This window comes from Pseudorca crassidens, chromosome 16 (assembly GCF_039906515.1).
Source record: "Pseudorca crassidens isolate mPseCra1 chromosome 16, mPseCra1.hap1, whole genome shotgun sequence".
Taxonomy (NCBI): Eukaryota; Metazoa; Chordata; class Mammalia; order Artiodactyla; family Delphinidae; genus Pseudorca; species Pseudorca crassidens.
The window spans coordinates 33,424,746-33,441,771 of NC_090311.1; the positions used below are offsets into that span (position 1 = coordinate 33,424,746).

Here is a 17,026-nt window from a genome sequence, read left to right on the forward strand (position 1 = left end):
TCAGGTGTACAGCACAGTTATTCAGTTATATATATATACATACACATATATATATATTCTTTTTTGGATTCTTTTCCCTCATAGGTTATTACAAAATACTGAGTATAGTTCCCTGTGCTATACAGTGGGTCCTTGTTTCTTTTTCTTTTTTTAAAATCAGCTCTTTCCCCACTATGGAGACAACTTATGCATAACATCCATGATTCTTATGGCAAAGAGCCACAGATGTAGTGTTTTCCTAGTAAATTCAAATGTCAGTATAATTAATTCAAGGCAATAAATACAAAAAAAAGAATATTCTTATCATGAAACAGTTAAGTGCTTAATTTTTTCCCTTGTCAGTTAATTGACATCTGCAGTAGATTCGTTAGCGTGTGTTGTGTGTGATGGATAGCCCGACATTAAATTAACCTCGTCTCTGCTGCTCACTGAATTGTTTCTGGCACATCCTATACCATTATTATGACTGTTGTTTTTTCTTTTTGATAAATCATGCTAGTTTACTTTTGAACTTTAAAAAAATTGACATGTGACATATAACATTGTGTAAATTTAAGGTGTACAGTGTGTGGATCTGGTGCATTTATATATTGCAGTATGAGTACCACCCTACTGTTAGCTAACACTTCTGTCATGTCACAGAACTATCACGTTGCGTGGTGAGAACTTTTAAGATCTAGTCTCTTAGCAACTTTAAAGTATTGATATATGATACAGTATTATGGACTGTGACCACAGTGATGTGCATTAGATTTCCAGAACTTACTCATCTTCTAACTGCAAGTCTGTACCCTTTGACCAGCATCTCCTCAATTCCCCCAACCCCTAGTAATGACCATTCTACTTTCTGCTTCTATGAATTCAGCTTTTTTAGATTCCACATGTATGTGATATAACACAGTATTTATCTTTCTCAGTCTGACTTATCTCACTTAGCATAATGCCCTTCAGGTCCATCCGTGTTGTCGGGCAAATAGAGGATTTCCTTCTTTCTTGTGGCTGAATAATACTCCCTTATTTTATATATAGACACATACATACCACCTCTTCTCCAGCTATTTCTAAGAATCCTGGGTTGGTCCTTACATGTTCCAGAAATCTGAATTGTTTGCCAGCTAACTGATGCCCCCCTGCCTATGGCCTCTCCTTGCAGGTTCCCCCACCCCATCCTACCCCTCTCCCCTGCCCAAAAGGCTTCCTCAGGCTGCTGCCCTCCCCTTACTTACCCTGCATTCCAAGAAGGGTTCATGTTGTGGGATCATGTAGTGTAAATGAATATTGGTTTGTTTTTTACTTGTTAAAGAGACACTGAGTCAAAAGCAACAGGTTCGTCCAGTCAGCAGGGTCCTGGCCTGAGTCTATCCACTCCACAGCACCATCACCTCTGAAGTCCAGGAATCATAATAGATCTTAAGGACAAGTTAAGAAAAAGGGAAAAGAGGAGCAGGTAGGGGGAGAGGTGGAGTAGCTTATGTACTATTTACTGCCAGGATCATGCCAGAGAAGGGCTAGAAACCACCCAAAGGCCTCCATGGAAACGCATGGGTCGTTCTGGCCTTGAGTAGTTACTGATGGCTCTTGAAGATTCAGTTGGAATTGCGGTTAGGCAGAAATGTTGTGGTTTCTCAGCAATCGCATTGCCTCCTTGTTCCATCACCAGAACACAATTTAAGTCCACGACCCTTCTCTTTGCTCTAAACATTAATAATAGAGTGGAGAAGGGGAAGGGAAAGGAAGAAGCCCAGCAAAGTGTAAAGGAAAAGCTCTTTAGCTACTAGAATGCAAAACCAAATTAGTTTTCTTTACTCCAAATAATTAAACACATACAGGTAAAGAAGCTTATGTCGTAAAGTTAATTAAAATAAAAGCAAGATACAGAAACAAAGAACCAATGATATTTACTGCCCACGGTATATGTCAACAATATGAAAGAATAGCTTTTTAAAACTGAAATACAAAACTGAATTAGTTTTCTTTGCTCCAAATAATTAAACCCAGAATGGTTTGTGTCACAAATGTAATAAAAACAGAAATGAATTATATAAACCAAAACCCCAACAAAATTAAAAAGCAGGAAAGGAGCTGAGATGCCGAGGGTAAACCCACAGTTCAAGCAACCAGGAGTCCAGGAAGAGAGTGAGATGAGCGGATTTGTGCAGCTGCTGAGAGGATTTCGTGAGAGTGGCCAGTCTAGAAGGTGATCATGACCCTTGCCCAACTTAAAAAGATCCCGTGACCCGGTCATATGCAAGTAATGAAACTTTCTGGTAAAGTTGAAGAGGCTTCGACAAAAGGGCAACTTGGTCCTTGTGAAATAATAAAATATATATTTCTGTCTCTGGTTCCTGGCACAGAGCTCCTAAAACCCCTGTAATTTCCTAAGTGATAAGAGCACTTATGAGCGTCTTTTGTTCTAATATTTGGTCTTTGACCCTGGTTCCTGACACAGAGCTCCTAAGTCCCTTAGCTTTCCTGGGTGATAAGAAAGTCTTTTGTTCTAATGAGGTAACTTGGTGGACTCCGGGATGGGGGCAGGTCACCAAGCCATGGTTAGAAGCTAGAACTTTCAGCCCAAACCCCCATTGTTCTTCAGAGAGGGGCTGGAAATTGGGTTAATGGTTGATCATGCCTACATGATAAAAGCCTCATAGAATCCCCAAGGTATGGGTTTCAGGGAGCTTCCGGGTTGGTGAACTCATGGAAGTACTGGGAGAGTGGTGTGTGTGGAGAGAGCGTGGAAGCTCTGCGCCTCTTCCCACAAACCTTGCCCTATGCATCTCTTCCATCTGGATGTTCATCTGCATCCTTTATCATATCCTTTTATATTAACCCATAAACAGTAAGTAAACTGTTTTCCTGAGTTTTATGAGCTGCTCTAGCAAATTAATCTAACCTGAAGAGGGGATTGTGGGAACCTCCAATTTATGGCTAATGGGTCAAAAGGGCAGGTGAAGTGGGTAGGGCAGTTTTGTGGGACTGAGCCCTTAACCTGTGGGATCTGATATTATCTCCAGGTGGACAGTGTCAACATTGAGTTAAATTGTAGGATACCTAGCTGGTGTGGCAGAATTGCTCAGTGTGGGAATATCCTCCCCACATCTGGCGTCAGAAGTATTGACAGTGTGATCGTAGTGTGAGAGTAAAGGAGACACACAGGAGGAAGAGTGAGTTTTTCCTACTCAGTTGCCAAAGAGCCCAAAGCTCCCCCATGTCCCTAGAGCAGAAGTCAACCTGGTGCTCCAGATGGGCTTGGTTAAGAGACCCCCGTGAGAGATACAGCAGGGTTCAGCCTGGGTGCTTTGCTAAGGAATCAGGCAGGTAGAAGAAGATCAGCTGTTGCAACCCCAGGCTTAGAGCTCCCATTGGTCTGGCCCACGTTAAGTGTCAATAAATATTGCTTGAAACAACACATTGAGCTTCATCCATCAGCTCCTTTAGACCAAAGGTGGCAAGTTGGGCAGTTTTCCTTGGCACAGTTTCCTTGTCATTGACCCTTAATGTCCCTGCCTCCTGGGCCCACGGCCACTTTTATAAGCTTTTACTTGCTACCTCTTATCAGTATTCTGCTTGACAAAACTCACCCCTTCCCCAAATTTATCGATACTTCTGAAACTCTCCCTTATACCACCTACACCTACACCTTGCACTGGTCACTGAGGATCAGAAAGAGAGCCCCAAGGCCCTGCAAAGTTAAAGAAACATCCATCAGTGGATGGGTTGAATTATAGTTCAGTAGACTATAATTTATATTCTTCAACTTTCCCTGTTGTAGGCGGTTTTGCCCCAAGGCTACTAAGTTGGGGGTGGGGGGTGGGAGCTGAGGCTGCAGAGTGCTCTAAACAGTGTTGCTAAGTTACTTCTCGCCACCTCTTTGTGCTTGAGGGCACAGGGGAAGTAGGAAAGGGCTGGGGAAGGGCAGAATTCTCAGCTTCACTGTTACGCCAGGCTCATGGGGCTCTGGGGCAGGTGAGCAGATGGTAGGGGCGCCCCATGGATTTTGACCTACAAAGTGGTCCAGGGAGCTGCTCCATCTTGGGTGGCTTGCCCACAGTGTGAGCCCACTCTGTTAGGAGTTGTGCTGGCCAGAAACACCACTTATTATCTTAGAGCTCAGACCCTCCAGGGTGAGGGTCCTGTCAGGGCTTCTGCGGGTGACTGTGAGTTCTGCGTGGGGAAATCCAGGGAGATCTAATGGAACCCTGGCCGTGTGGAGGTGTGCAGGGCAGAGCCAGCCCGGCCAGAGGCAGTATCCCCGCCTTTCTGCAGCACCTCTTGACGTGCCTTCGTTCTTTTCTGCAGTAACAGGCAGCTCTGGCTTAAATACTGTTCGTATTTTCTGGGCCCTGACTTAGGCCCCAAATTACGTTTCATATTTTTGCTCCTTCCCTTCTCTGATATCATCCTAGATGGTTTACAAAGAAGTTACGCTGTATATATAAGGTCTGATTAATACAAATAACTTCCTACTTTGTAATTTTCATGCAGTAATTTAAACCAAACCTCAAATTTCCACAGCATTTCTGAACCATGGATAGTTCAGGGGGCTTAGTTGTGGGTAGTTAAGGGGACTCCTGACAAGTGACAAAAGTCACTCAAGCCCCTCTCTACCAAAGTGACAGCAGACTAAGGTAGGGAAGTTTTTCAAATTGAAATGCCCAGGCAGAATCTCCGGAAGATGGGGCCCAGATATAAATATAAATATATATAAATATATATATATATATAAAAGCTCTTTGGGTGATCCAATTTGCAGCTAAGGTTGCAAATCAGTATTTTAGAAAGTCTTTCAAAAAAAGATTGACACTTAGGTGTTTCTAATGAAATCCTATGGGAGGTTTCAATTGTACTATGTCAAAAATTTCTTTAACTAAAATGGAGATTTTGTAATAGTGGGATATCCCAAGGTATTTTTTTTTATTGAAGTATAGTTGATTTACAGTGTTGTGTTAATTTTTGCTGTACAGCAAAGTGATTCAGTTATGTATATATATATTCATTTTAATATTCTTTTCCATTATGGTTTATCATAGGATACTGAATATAGTTCTCTGTGCTATACAGTAGGACATATATTTATGTCATTTATCCATTCCATACATAATAGTTTATATCTGCTAAACCCAATCTCCCACTCCTTCATCTCCCAACCCCCTACCCCTTGGCAACCACGTCTGTTCTCTATGTCCATGAGTCTGTTTCTGTTTCGTAGATAGGTTCATTTGTGTCATATTTTACATTCCGCATATAAGTGATATCATATCGTATTTGTCTTTCTTTTTCTGACTTCACTTAGTATGATAATCTCTAGTTGCATCCATGTTGTTGCAAATGGCATTATTTCGTTCTTTTTTATGGCTGAGTAGTATTCCTTTGTATATACGTACCACATCTTCTTTATCCATTCATTTGTTGATGGACATTTAGGTTGTTTCCATGTCTTGGCTATTGTGATTAGTGCTGCTATGAACATAGGGGAGCATGTATCTTTTTGGATTAGAGTTTTGTCTGAATATATGCCCAGCAGTGGGATTGCTGGATCATATGGCAATTCTATTTTTAGTTTTCTGAGGAACCTCTATACTGTTTTCCATAGTGCCTCTACCAACTTACTTTCTCACCAACAGTGTAGGAGGGTTCCCTTTTCTCCACATCCTCTCCAGCATTTATTATTTGTAGAGTTTTTTTTTTTTTTTTTTTTGCGGTACGCGGGCCTCTCACTGCTTTGGCCTCTCCTGTTGTGGAGCACAGGCTCCGGACGCGCAGGCTCAGTGGCCATGGCTCACGGGCCTATCCGCTCCGCGGCATGTGGGATCTTCCCGGACCGGGGCACGAACCCGTGTCCCCTGCATCGGCAGGCGGATTCTCAACCACTGTGCCACCAGGGAAGCCCTATTTGTAGAGTTTTTAATGATGGCCATTCTGACCAGTGTGAGGTGGTACTTCATTGTAGTTTTGATTTGCATTTCTCTGATAATTAGCAAATTTGAGCATCTTTTCATGTGCCTATTGGCCATTTGTATTTCTTCTTTGGAAATGTCTATTTGGGTCTTCTGCCCATTTTTTGATTGGGTTGTTTGCTTTTTTGTTGAGTTGTATGAGCTGTTTGTATATTTTGTAAATTAGGCCCTTGTCAATTGCATCATTTACAGATATTTTTCTCCCATTCTGTAGGTTGTCTTTTCTTTTTTCTTTCTTTCTTTTTTTCTTTTTTTTTTATGGTTTCCTTTGGTGTGCAAAAGCTAGTAAAGCTTTGATTAGGTCCCATTTGTTTATTTTCATTTTTATTTCTATTGCCTTGGGAGACTGACCTAAGAAAACATTGGTATGATTTATGTCAGAGAATGTTTTGTCTAGGATCTGCTCTTTTTCTTTTGCCCATGCTGTGTGGCTTGCAGGATCTTAGTTCCCTGACCAGGGATCAAACCCATGCCCCTTGCAATGGAAGCGTGCAGTACTAACCACGCTTCTGGGCTCTCTATTCTGTTCCATTGATCCATGTCTGTTTTTGTGCCAATACCATGCTGTTTTGATTACTGTAGCTTTGTAGTATTGTCTGAAGTCTGGGAGGGTTATGCCTCCTGCTTTGTTCTTTTTCTTCAGGATTGCTTTGGCAATTCTGAGTCTTCTATGGTTCCATATAAATTTTATGATTATTCTAGTTCTGTGAAAAGTGTCCTGGGTAATTTGATAGGGATTGCGTTAAATCTGTAGGTTGCTTTGCATAGTATGGACACTTTAACAATATTAATTCTTCCAACCCAACAGCATGGGATATCTTTCCATTTCTTTGCATCATCTTCAATTTCCTTTATTAATGTTGGGTTTTTTTAAATAAATTATTTTTTATTTATTTTTGGCTGTGTTGGGTCTTCGTTGATGCATGCGGGCTTTCTCTAGTTGCAACAAGCAGGGGCTACTCTTCGTGTGGTGCACGAGCTTCTCATTGCGGTGGCTTCTCTTGTTGTGGAGCACAGGCTCTAGGAGTGTGGGCTTCAGTAGTTGTGGCATGTGTGCTCAGTAGCTGTGGCTCACAGGCTCTAGAGTGCAGGCTCAGTAGTTGTGGCACACGGGCTTAATTGTTCCGCGGCATGTGAGATCTTCCTGGACCCGGGCTTGAACCCATGTCCCCTGAGTTGGCAGGTGGATTCTTAACCACTGCACCACCAGGGAAGTCCCTATTAATGTTTAATAGTTCTCAGCATATAAGTCTTTCATCTCCTTGGTCAGGTTTATTCTTAAGCATTTTATTTTGGGGGGTGCGATTTTGAAAAGTATTGTTTTTTACATTCCCTTTCTGAGATGTCATTATCAGTGTAAAAAAATGCAACCGATTTCTGTATGTTAATCTTATATCCTGCTACCTTGCTGAATTTGTTTGTCAGTTCTGTTAGTTTTTGTGTGGAGTCCTTAGGGTTGTCTATATATAGAATAATGTCATCTGCATATAATAACAATTTTACCTCTTCCCTTCCAATTTGGATACCTTTTATTTCTTTTTCTTATCTGATTGCTATGGCTAGGACTTCAAATACTATGTTGAATAGAAGAGGTGAGAGTGGGCATCCTTGTCTTGTTCCAGATTTTAGTGGGAAGGCTTTCAGCATTTCACTGTTGAGTATTATATTGGCTGTGGGTTTGTCATAAATAGCTTTTATTATGGTGAGAGATGTTCCCTCTATACCCACTTTGGCAAGAGTTTTTTTTGTCGTGAATGGATGTTGAATTTTGTCAAATGCTTTTTCTGCATCTATTGAGATGATCATGTGGTTTTCGTCTTTTCTTTTGTTTATGTGGTATATCACATTGATTGATTTGCATATGTTGAACCATCCATGTGAACTTGGGATGAATCCCACTTGGTTGTGGTGTTTGATCTTTTTTATGTGTTGTTGGATTTGGTTTGCTAATACATTGTTGAGAATTTTTGCATCTATATGCATCAAAGATATTGGCCTGTAATTTTCTTTTTTGGTGGTATCTTTGTCTGGTTTTGGTGTCAGGGTGGTGTTGGCTTCATAGAATGTCTTTGGGGGTATCCTCTCCTCTTCAGTTTTTTGGAAGAGTTTGAGAAGGATTGGTATAAGTTCTTCTTTGTATGTTTGGTAGAATTCACCTGTGAAGCCCTCTTGGACTTCACAGGGACTTCACACTTTGTAGGGAGTTATTTTTAAATTACAGATTCTATTTCACCTCTAGTGATCTGTTCAAATTATCTATTTCTTCTTGATACAGTTTTGGTGGGCTGTATGTTTCTAGAAACTTGTCCATTTCTTCTGGGTTGTTGAATTTGTTGGCATATAATTGTTCATAGTATTCCCTTACGGTTTTTTGTATTTCTGCAGTATTGGTTGTTATGTCTCCTTTTCCATTTCTTATTTTGAGTTCTCTCTCTTTTCTTCTTGGTGAGCCTGGCCGGAGGTGTATCAATCTTGTTTACCCTTTCAAAGAATCAGCTCTTGGTTTTATTGATTTTTTTCTATTGTTATTTTAATCTCTGTTTTAGGGATCTTAGGCTAGGGAGTGCAGAGTGATGGCACTGACCGCCTGTGCAGGTCTCTCTCCATTCTAGCTGCTGCAAACCAGTTGCTGCATTCCCCTCTGAGGCTCCAAAGCTCCTCCTCTGTCCCAGCTGATCTCTTCACTGGTGAGGGGACTTCCCAGGGTGCAGGAACATTGCCTCTTTCACAGCTCCCTGCCAAGGGTGCAGGTCCCATCCCAATTCCTTTCTCACTTTCATTTTTTTTCTTTTTTTTTTTGGTCCTACCTGGTTACATGGAGATTTTCTTGCCCTTTCAGAGGTCTAAGGTCTTCTGCCAGCATTCAGTAGATATTCTGTTAAAATTGTTCCATATGTAGATGTATTTCTGATGCATTTGTGGGAGGCAGTGAGCTTCATGTCCTACTCCTCCACCATCTTGATCTCTCTCCCCAAGGTTCTTTGAGACAGGGGTCCCCAACCCCCGGGCCACGGACCAGTACCGGGCCGCACAGCAGGAGGTGAGCAGCAGGTGAGCAAAGCTTCATCTGCTGCTCCCCATTGCTCACATTACCACCTGAACCATCCGTGTCCCCCTCCCGCCCCGTCCATGGAAAAATTGTCTTCCACAAAACCGATCCCTGGTACCAAAAAGGTTGGGGACCGCTGCTTTAAGACAGCAAACTGCAGTCACTGTCAGATGTTCTTAAAATGGTCCTCAGGAAGTTTAAAATAGAACTACCATATGATCCAGCAATTCACTGCTGGGTATATACCCAAAAGAATTTAAAGCAGGGACTCAAATGGATATCTGTACAGTCACGATCATAGCAGCACCATTCACAGTAGCCAAAATGTGGAAGCAACCATGAATCCACTGATTTTTTGAATGGATGAACAAAAATGTAGTGTATACACACTGTTAATTAAACAAGGAGACCATTAGATGGTGGTGGCTCTAAAGTCTTGGCAGCCTACGTAAGCAACCAAAACCTAGGCCTGGCAATATCTCAAGATTAAGAAATCAAAAGCAAAGGACAACAAATCACAAATAGCCAAGTGAACTTTCCCAAATAATGCCACCACTTAAGCTGCAGCCAGTCAAATAATCTCCTTGTCTTCCTTCTGGCTGTACTCTATAAAAAGAGCACTTCCACTTACATGTAGAATCTAAAAAACAAAACAAGTGAACAAACATAACAAAACAGAAACAGACTCACAGATACAGAGAACAAACTGGTGGTTGCCAGAGGGGAGGGGTGTGGGGGGATGGGTGAAAAGGTGAAGGAGATTAAGAGCTACAAATTTCCAGTTATAAAATAAATGTCACAGGGATGTAATGGACAGCATAGGGAATACAGTCAATAATATTGTAATAACTTTATGGTAATTAGATCATTTTGTAAGGTATAAAAATATCAAATCACTAGGTTGTACACTGGAAACTACTAAAATATTGTAAGTTAATTATACGTCAATAAAAAACTTTAAAAATACAAAATAAATTTTAAAAAGAAAGGAACAATGTTTGATCTCTATTTCAGAAAAATAAGTGTACCTAATTTCATTTATTTTTAAATCTGACAGTAAAAGTCTTTTTTTTCTTTTTCCAATTGAAATATAGTTCATTTACAGTGTTGTGTTAGTTTCTGGTGAACAGCAAAGTGATTCAGTTATACATACACATATTTTTTTCTTATTCTTTTCCATTATGGTTTATTATAGGATATTGAATATAGTTCCCTGTGCTATACAGTAGGACCTTGTTGTTTATCTATTTTGTATATAGTAGTTTGTATATGCTTATCTTAAACTCCTAACTTATCCCCCCTCCCCTTTCCCCTTTGGTAACCATAAGTTTGTTTTCTATGTCTGTGAGTCTGTTTCTGCTTTGTAAATAAGTTCATTTGTATCATATTTTAGATGCCACATATAAGTGTTATATGATATTTGTCTTTCTCTTTTTGACTTGCTTCACTTAGTATGCTAATCTCTAGTTGCATCCATGTTGCTGCAAATGGCGTTATTTCATTCTTTTTTATGGCTGAGTAGTAGTATTTTATGGCTATGGTGTATATATGTACCACATCTTTATCCATTCATCCGTTGATGGACACTTAGGTTGCTCACGTCTTGGCTGTTGTAAACGGTGCTGCTGTGAACATTGGTGTGCGTGTATCGTTTTGAATTAGAGTTTTCTCCGGATATATGACAGAGTGGGATTGCTGGATCATATGGCAACTCTTTTTTTTAGTTTTTTGAGGAATCTCCATACTGTTTTCCATAATGGGCGTACCAATTTACATTCCCTCCAACAGTGTAGGAGGGTTCCCTTTTCTCTATACCCTCTTTGGCATTTACTATTTGTAGAGTTTTTAATGATAGCCATTTTGACCAGTGTGAGGTGATATGTCATGGTAGTTTTGATTTGCATTTCTCTGATAATTAGCAATTTGAGCATCTTTTCATGTGCCTATTGGCCATCTGTATGTCTTCTTTGGAGAAATGTCTATTTAGGTCTTCTGCCCATTTTTTGATTGGGTTGTTCGCTTTTTTTTTGTTATTGAGTTGTATGAACTGTTTGTATAGTTTGGAAATTAAGCCCTTGTCAGTTGCATTACTTGCAGATATTTTCTCCCAGTCTATAGGTTGTCTTTTTGTTTTGTTTATGGTTTCCTTTGCTGTAAGCTTGTAAGTTTAATTAGTTCTCATTTGTTTATTTTTGCTTTTATTTCTATTGCCTTGGGAGACTGACCTAAGAAAATGTTGCTAGGATTTATGTCAGAGGATGTTTTGCATATGTTCTTTTCTAGAAGTGTTATGGTGTCATTTCTTATATTTAAGTCTTTAAGCCATTTTGAGTTTATTTTTGTGTATGGTGTGAGGATGTGTTCTAACTTCATTGATTTACATGTGGCTGTCCAGCTTTCCCAACACCACTTGCTGAAGAGACTCCGACAGTAAAAGTCATTTTTTTCCTTAATAAATTTATTTATTTTTGGCTGCGTTGGGTCTTCGTTGCTGCGCGTGGGCTCTTCGCTAGTTGTGGCAAGCAGGGGCTACTCTTCGTTGCGGTGCACGGGCTTCTCTTTGTGGTGGCTTCTCTTGTTGCGGAGCACGGGCTCTAGGCGCATGGGCTTCAGTAGTTGTGGCGCGTGGGCTCGGTAGTTGTGGCTCACAGGCTCTAGAGTGCAGGCTCAGTAGTTGTGGCACTCAGGCTTAGTTGCTCCACGGCATATGGGATCTTCTCTGACCAGGGCTCGAACCCGTGTCCCCTACACTGGCAGGCGGGTTCTTAACCACTGCACCACCAGGGAAGTCCTAAAAGTCTTAATTGTTTCTGATTAGAAAATTAATACTTAAAACAATTCAAACTGCTAGAAATGTATAAGTTAGACAGTAAAGTTAGCCATAATCTCTCTACCTTCCCCAACATAACTTCTGTTAACAATTTGATTTATATTCTTCCAGACTTTCTTTGTGCATATGCCAGTATTAAAATATATATTTAATGGGTTCAGTTACAAATATACCTTTTTTCCATGTTTGTACATATGAATCTACCTAAGCCTTTTTATGAACTTTCATTCCGTTTTATGGATGTAAAATAATTTGCTTAACCAGTGGCCTGTTGTTAAACATTTGTATTGTTTTCATTTTTTTCTCTATTTCAATCAACTCTGCAATGAACATCCTGGTACTTCTGTCTTTGCCCACTTGTTTGAGTACAGGGGGAACTGCTAGATCCAAGAACATTCTCCACTGGCATTTAACTCAACACTAATTATTACGGTTAGAATTACAACTACTAGAATTCCACATGTAAACAAGAGCAAAAGGAGTTTCTCTGAGCCTTATGTCTGCTCATACTTTGTAGAAATATCAGCGAAGGCGGAAGTACAGCCTGTCTGCTGTGTTCCATTCGGCCACCATGTTGCAAGACGTTGGCGAGGCCATTCAGTTTGAAGTCAGCATTGGGAACTATGGCAACAAGTTTGACACGACCTGTAAGCCTTTGGCATCAAGCACTCAATACAGCCGTGCCGTGTTTGATGGTAAGACTGACACTGGCCGTTCTCTCCTGTACACATTTACAGCGGGTACACCACAGGACGAGAAGCATGCAGTGTATTCTCCCTCTGGCAGCCATTATCCCCAGCATATGCTTAGTGGAACGGGAAAGGCTGAATGGGGAGGAGAGGTGGCTGGAGTTCAGGCACCTTCAAGAATGGTCAGACCCTAGAAGCTGCAGACCCTTGGCTGTACTCCAATGCCCCCTCCCATGCCCAACTTTAACACTTGCTGTGTTTGTAAAGTCACAAGAGGGCAACTAGCTGAACACTGAGCCTTCCCCCAAGCAGCTTCTGCCCTGCCAGGCCCCAAATCACTTAGATTGAGTAGTTGGAGTGGATGGAAAATCAAGCTTCTGGTCTTGGCTCAGTTACTTCCCAGCACTATGACCGTAGCCATATCACTTCATTCTAACCCTCAGTTTCTTCATCTTCTCCAGAGTTGCCATGAGGATTAAATAGCTGTATTTGAACAAAGATAAATGAGAAACAGTCCCTGCTTTTAAGGAGCTTACATTGTAGTGTATAAAATAAATCATAATAGAAGGCAGAGTATGAGAGTGCCCTTATAAAGGTATCGACAGATGGTTGGAGAGTATAGAGAAGAGAGAGAGAAATTCTGATCAAATGCCCCAACGGTTGTCACCATAGTTTTTACCTAATTTTTGTACAAGTAGTGTTAAAATATAAAATGTGCTAGAAAATGTTGGCTAATAATTCTTAATTACTGTAAGGCTCTTAGTAATATCAAATTCCATGTATCTAGCTAAGGCTTTTAAAAAACTAGAAAATTCTTTTTTCTTGTCCCACTTCCAACAACAACATTTATTTAGAATAACAGTTTTCAGGGACAACACGTATAGTCTAATCTCCTATGCTCTATTTTCTTCTGCTGTGTTATGTAATTATCAGTGATGCTCAGACACATGGTCCTGAATTACCAAAAGATCCTGAGATCATTGTGCTAGGTTCACTAGGGTCTTGTAGAGATTTTCAAAGCAGGCTAAATGAATAAGAACTTCCTATTTATTCCTCAGTTGCTTAATTAAATAAAATGAAAGAACCAGACCACCCCAAACCACACACCCCCAGGCCTATGATTACCCAAGCAGTCCAGTTTGCACATCTTTTCAGTAAACGTGTTGTTGATTTTAAGTGTCCAGTGTTCACTGACCCTCAATGTTCTACACCAGGGAACTACTATTATTACTTGCCTTGGGCCCACACAAAGCCAGTTGTCACACTGACTTCATACTGGGAGGATATTAGTCATCGCCTGGATGCAGTGAACATGCTACTAGTCATGGCAGAACGGCTGGTGAGTTTATCTTTTCTGCCTTTCCTTTTCATCGAACAGAGTGAATTATGTGTTACTTAGAATGCAGGTTAGGCCACTGTACCACAAGACCTCAATAATGGTAAGGAAGATGAAAGCTATTTCTTTAGTAACAGTTGAGGTAGGTAATCCAAGGCTGGTATGGAAGTTCAGTGGTGTTAGGCACCCAGGCTTTTTCCCCCTTGTTGCTCTGCTATCGCTAAGGAGTTGTCATAGTCTGCATGGGAGAGGCAGCTCACCACTACCCCGACCCTTCAGCCTGAAGGAAGGGGAAAAGAGGGGGAGAAGATGACACAGGCCTTTTCCTTCAAGGGAAACACTCAGAAGTCACAGGCTTGATTTCTACTCATTTTCCACTGGCCAGAATCCAGTCATACAACCGCCTCTTACTACAAGGGAGTTGGGAAATACAGTCTTATGCCTGGGCAGGCATATGTCCAGGTGCAAGTTGTCTCACTGTGGAAAAGAGAGGATGGATGTTGAAGTAGGGGGACAACTCACAGTTTCTGCCACAATTTGTATGTGAAGTATGGTGTGGAGAGTGGTTCATTACAGTAGAAACATGCAACCCTTAGAGCTTTGCTATCAAAGCAGTAAGAATCTCTACTGTGGGAAGAAGTGGGCTCAGTGGACTTCCTTGTTTGGAGGTTGGGGGGGTTCCCTCTGGTGGGAACTTGCATAGATGTGATATCTTTGATTATCCTTCTAGTTGACATTGATGAGAAGAAGAACGTGGTTGGGATATTTCTAATTAAGTCAAAGATACTAAGTTATTTCTATCAGGTACTGATAAAATCCATCTGGTATTAGTGTTTTGATTTCCACATTACATGAATATTAATTTTTCTGAGATCCAACCTGTCAGGGTTGGACCGTGACATTTGGGGTTCCTGGAATATACTTGTTCTAAGACCCCATGGCAAAATCTGAAAATATTGTTTTATGTTTTAAAGACAATATTGAAGGAGAGTTATACATTTAACTTAAGCACAATTGTTTACATAACAGAGCTACAATTGATATGCATTGTGGTTGTGGCATTAATTTCCAATCTCCATCTCAAGGGACTTGGTAGAGAATTGGTCACACCTCTATTCTAATTATGTTTTGGGTATTCTTCAGCATTTTTCATCTTTGTTCTTCTCATTAGCTCTCTTCATTGACCAAGCTGTCCTAATTCCATACTAATCTGGATAGGACAGTGGATTTCCATGATCAGACTTTTGGGGATCATGGTGGGCTCTCCGTCAGCCTCTCTGAATAATCTGTCCTGAGCTTATCTTGTACTTTCTGTATCCCAACCCTGGAATCACCATTTCTCCAAGGAGCCCTGGTTCCTTTTAGTAGGAATGGAATGTGAAGAACAAAGTCTGGGTATTGGAGTGCTCACCACTACTGAGATGTCGTTGCTTCTAGGCCTTCTCAGCAGACAAACTTGCATGAGAACACACATGTATATACATATGTATGTTTATTTCTATATCTCTCAACATACTGAATGCAATGAGTTTATAAGGATAACCCCAATTCCATTCTAACATCATGGGGTTTATTCTGGTCTTCACTCTTTCTGTATTTACAACTCCCTTCTCCAACAGTGAGAAACCTGGCTTCCTTTTTCCTCGATATATTTACTCATTAATTTAATCCTAAAATCCATAGGTGAAGTACCGCAAAAAACAAAGCTATTTAGAGTTTGATATGTTTATGGTTCTTTCCTTCAAACTAAGGGAATATAGTAAAAACATTGTGCTCAAAAGTTACTTGGGTTACTCAGTGTAGTTATGTTATTCATGTGAAATATAGTTAGGTTCACTTTTTTCTGTTTTACATTCCATTTTAGAGTTCCTTCCCCCATCCTTGTTGGTTTTTCTTTTATTTGCTTTTTGAATACTTAAAATTTCCATGGTTTCAAAGGTCAAAGCTATATGAAAATCTTTCTTATTACTTAAATATATGTATCAGTGTTGATTGCATTTTGAAGAAAAATAGTGTTGAGCTATGGTGAGCGTTATTAAATGTAAAAAAAAAAAGCTTTTCATTTTTCTGTTAAGTCCTCTTGTGTATTTTTTCTTGAAAATGAAAGTTTTACCAGGTATAATGCACAATTACCAATTATTTCCTCCCTTTCCAAATTCTTTAGCAATCAAAAATAGAGGCTCTAAAATCAGGGATACAAGGTAAAATTCCCGCAAACCAGTTGGCAGAAATGTGGTTGAAGCTGATCGATGAAGTAATAGAAGACACAAGGTATAGTGATCTTGTTCGTACTTTAGAATTCCCAGCCGTGCTCACCTCCCTTAAACTATAAGGCCTGAAGAGTCTCTAGAATTTTCTAGTGTTTGCCTGAAAAATGAATTTGAATCAGTCAAGCTTCTCAAAAGGCTGTCACTGGAAGAGTCTCTGAATCACCAGCAGGAAAAGCTCCACTTTCCGATCTGGTGCCAGTTCTAAAGCAGCTGAGGGAGGCTGAGGTCCCACTCCAGGAAATAGTCCCAGTGCAGCCTCCTGCAGGGGGTGGGGAAGCGGGGAGGGAGCTGATCTGCCTCCCAGCGGTCCTTGTGTGCCCACCGCCCCAAGAAAGGTGACTCCTGGCTCCCATAGAAAATGGGATCTGGGGGTGGGGCATTGATATTACCATTTAGAACAGTGTTGCGAATTCATAAACACAATTTTAGCAACAGCCTTTTTACTCGCTCTTTTACTGGATGCCTAATGAGTACTCTGGCCAAGCCTCCCTTAGGTGAAGCCAAAAACTTCGACCCAAGCCAGAGAACCTTTCCTAACTGTGACTTAGGGTAACTGCTCAGATCTCAGGGTATTTGTAAATCAAAGGGGGAAGCGATAATTCTAAACTCATTTTAAATGTTGGCCAATAGAGCAGTGGTCAGGGAAGTTCCAAAAGAAAACCATATTCAATACTTCTAACCAGCAGCAGGAACCAGGGCTGTCCAGCACCCCGTACCCCCCACCCCAAGCTCCTAACCCAAAGTCTCCCAGTCTTCTTGTGCCCTCTAGTGGTTTAGCTAGGTAACTGTCATGCAGCTGAGATCAAAGTATTGCTGGGTGCTTGTTTAAATTCAGAGAATTTATATCTGGGTCCCAAGAGGTCATCTCTTCCAGTCCCCTTATTTTATAGATGAG

General features: G+C 40.8%; 1 protein-coding gene across 4 annotated transcripts in view; it reads left to right on the forward strand.

Moving 5' to 3' along the window:
• Positions 1–17,026, forward strand: part of MYOF (myoferlin) — a 155,128-nt gene that overhangs the window by 74,545 nt on the left and 63,557 nt on the right. For all 4 annotated transcript variants that reach the window (XM_067709978.1, XM_067709980.1, XM_067709979.1 and 1 more), the window contains 3 exons: positions 12,354–12,531; positions 13,740–13,864; positions 16,026–16,132. In XM_067709978.1, coding sequence (XP_067566079.1) covers positions 12,354–12,531; positions 13,740–13,864; positions 16,026–16,132 — 410 coding nt within the window. The remainder of the gene's footprint in view (positions 1–12,353; positions 12,532–13,739; positions 13,865–16,025; positions 16,133–17,026) is intronic.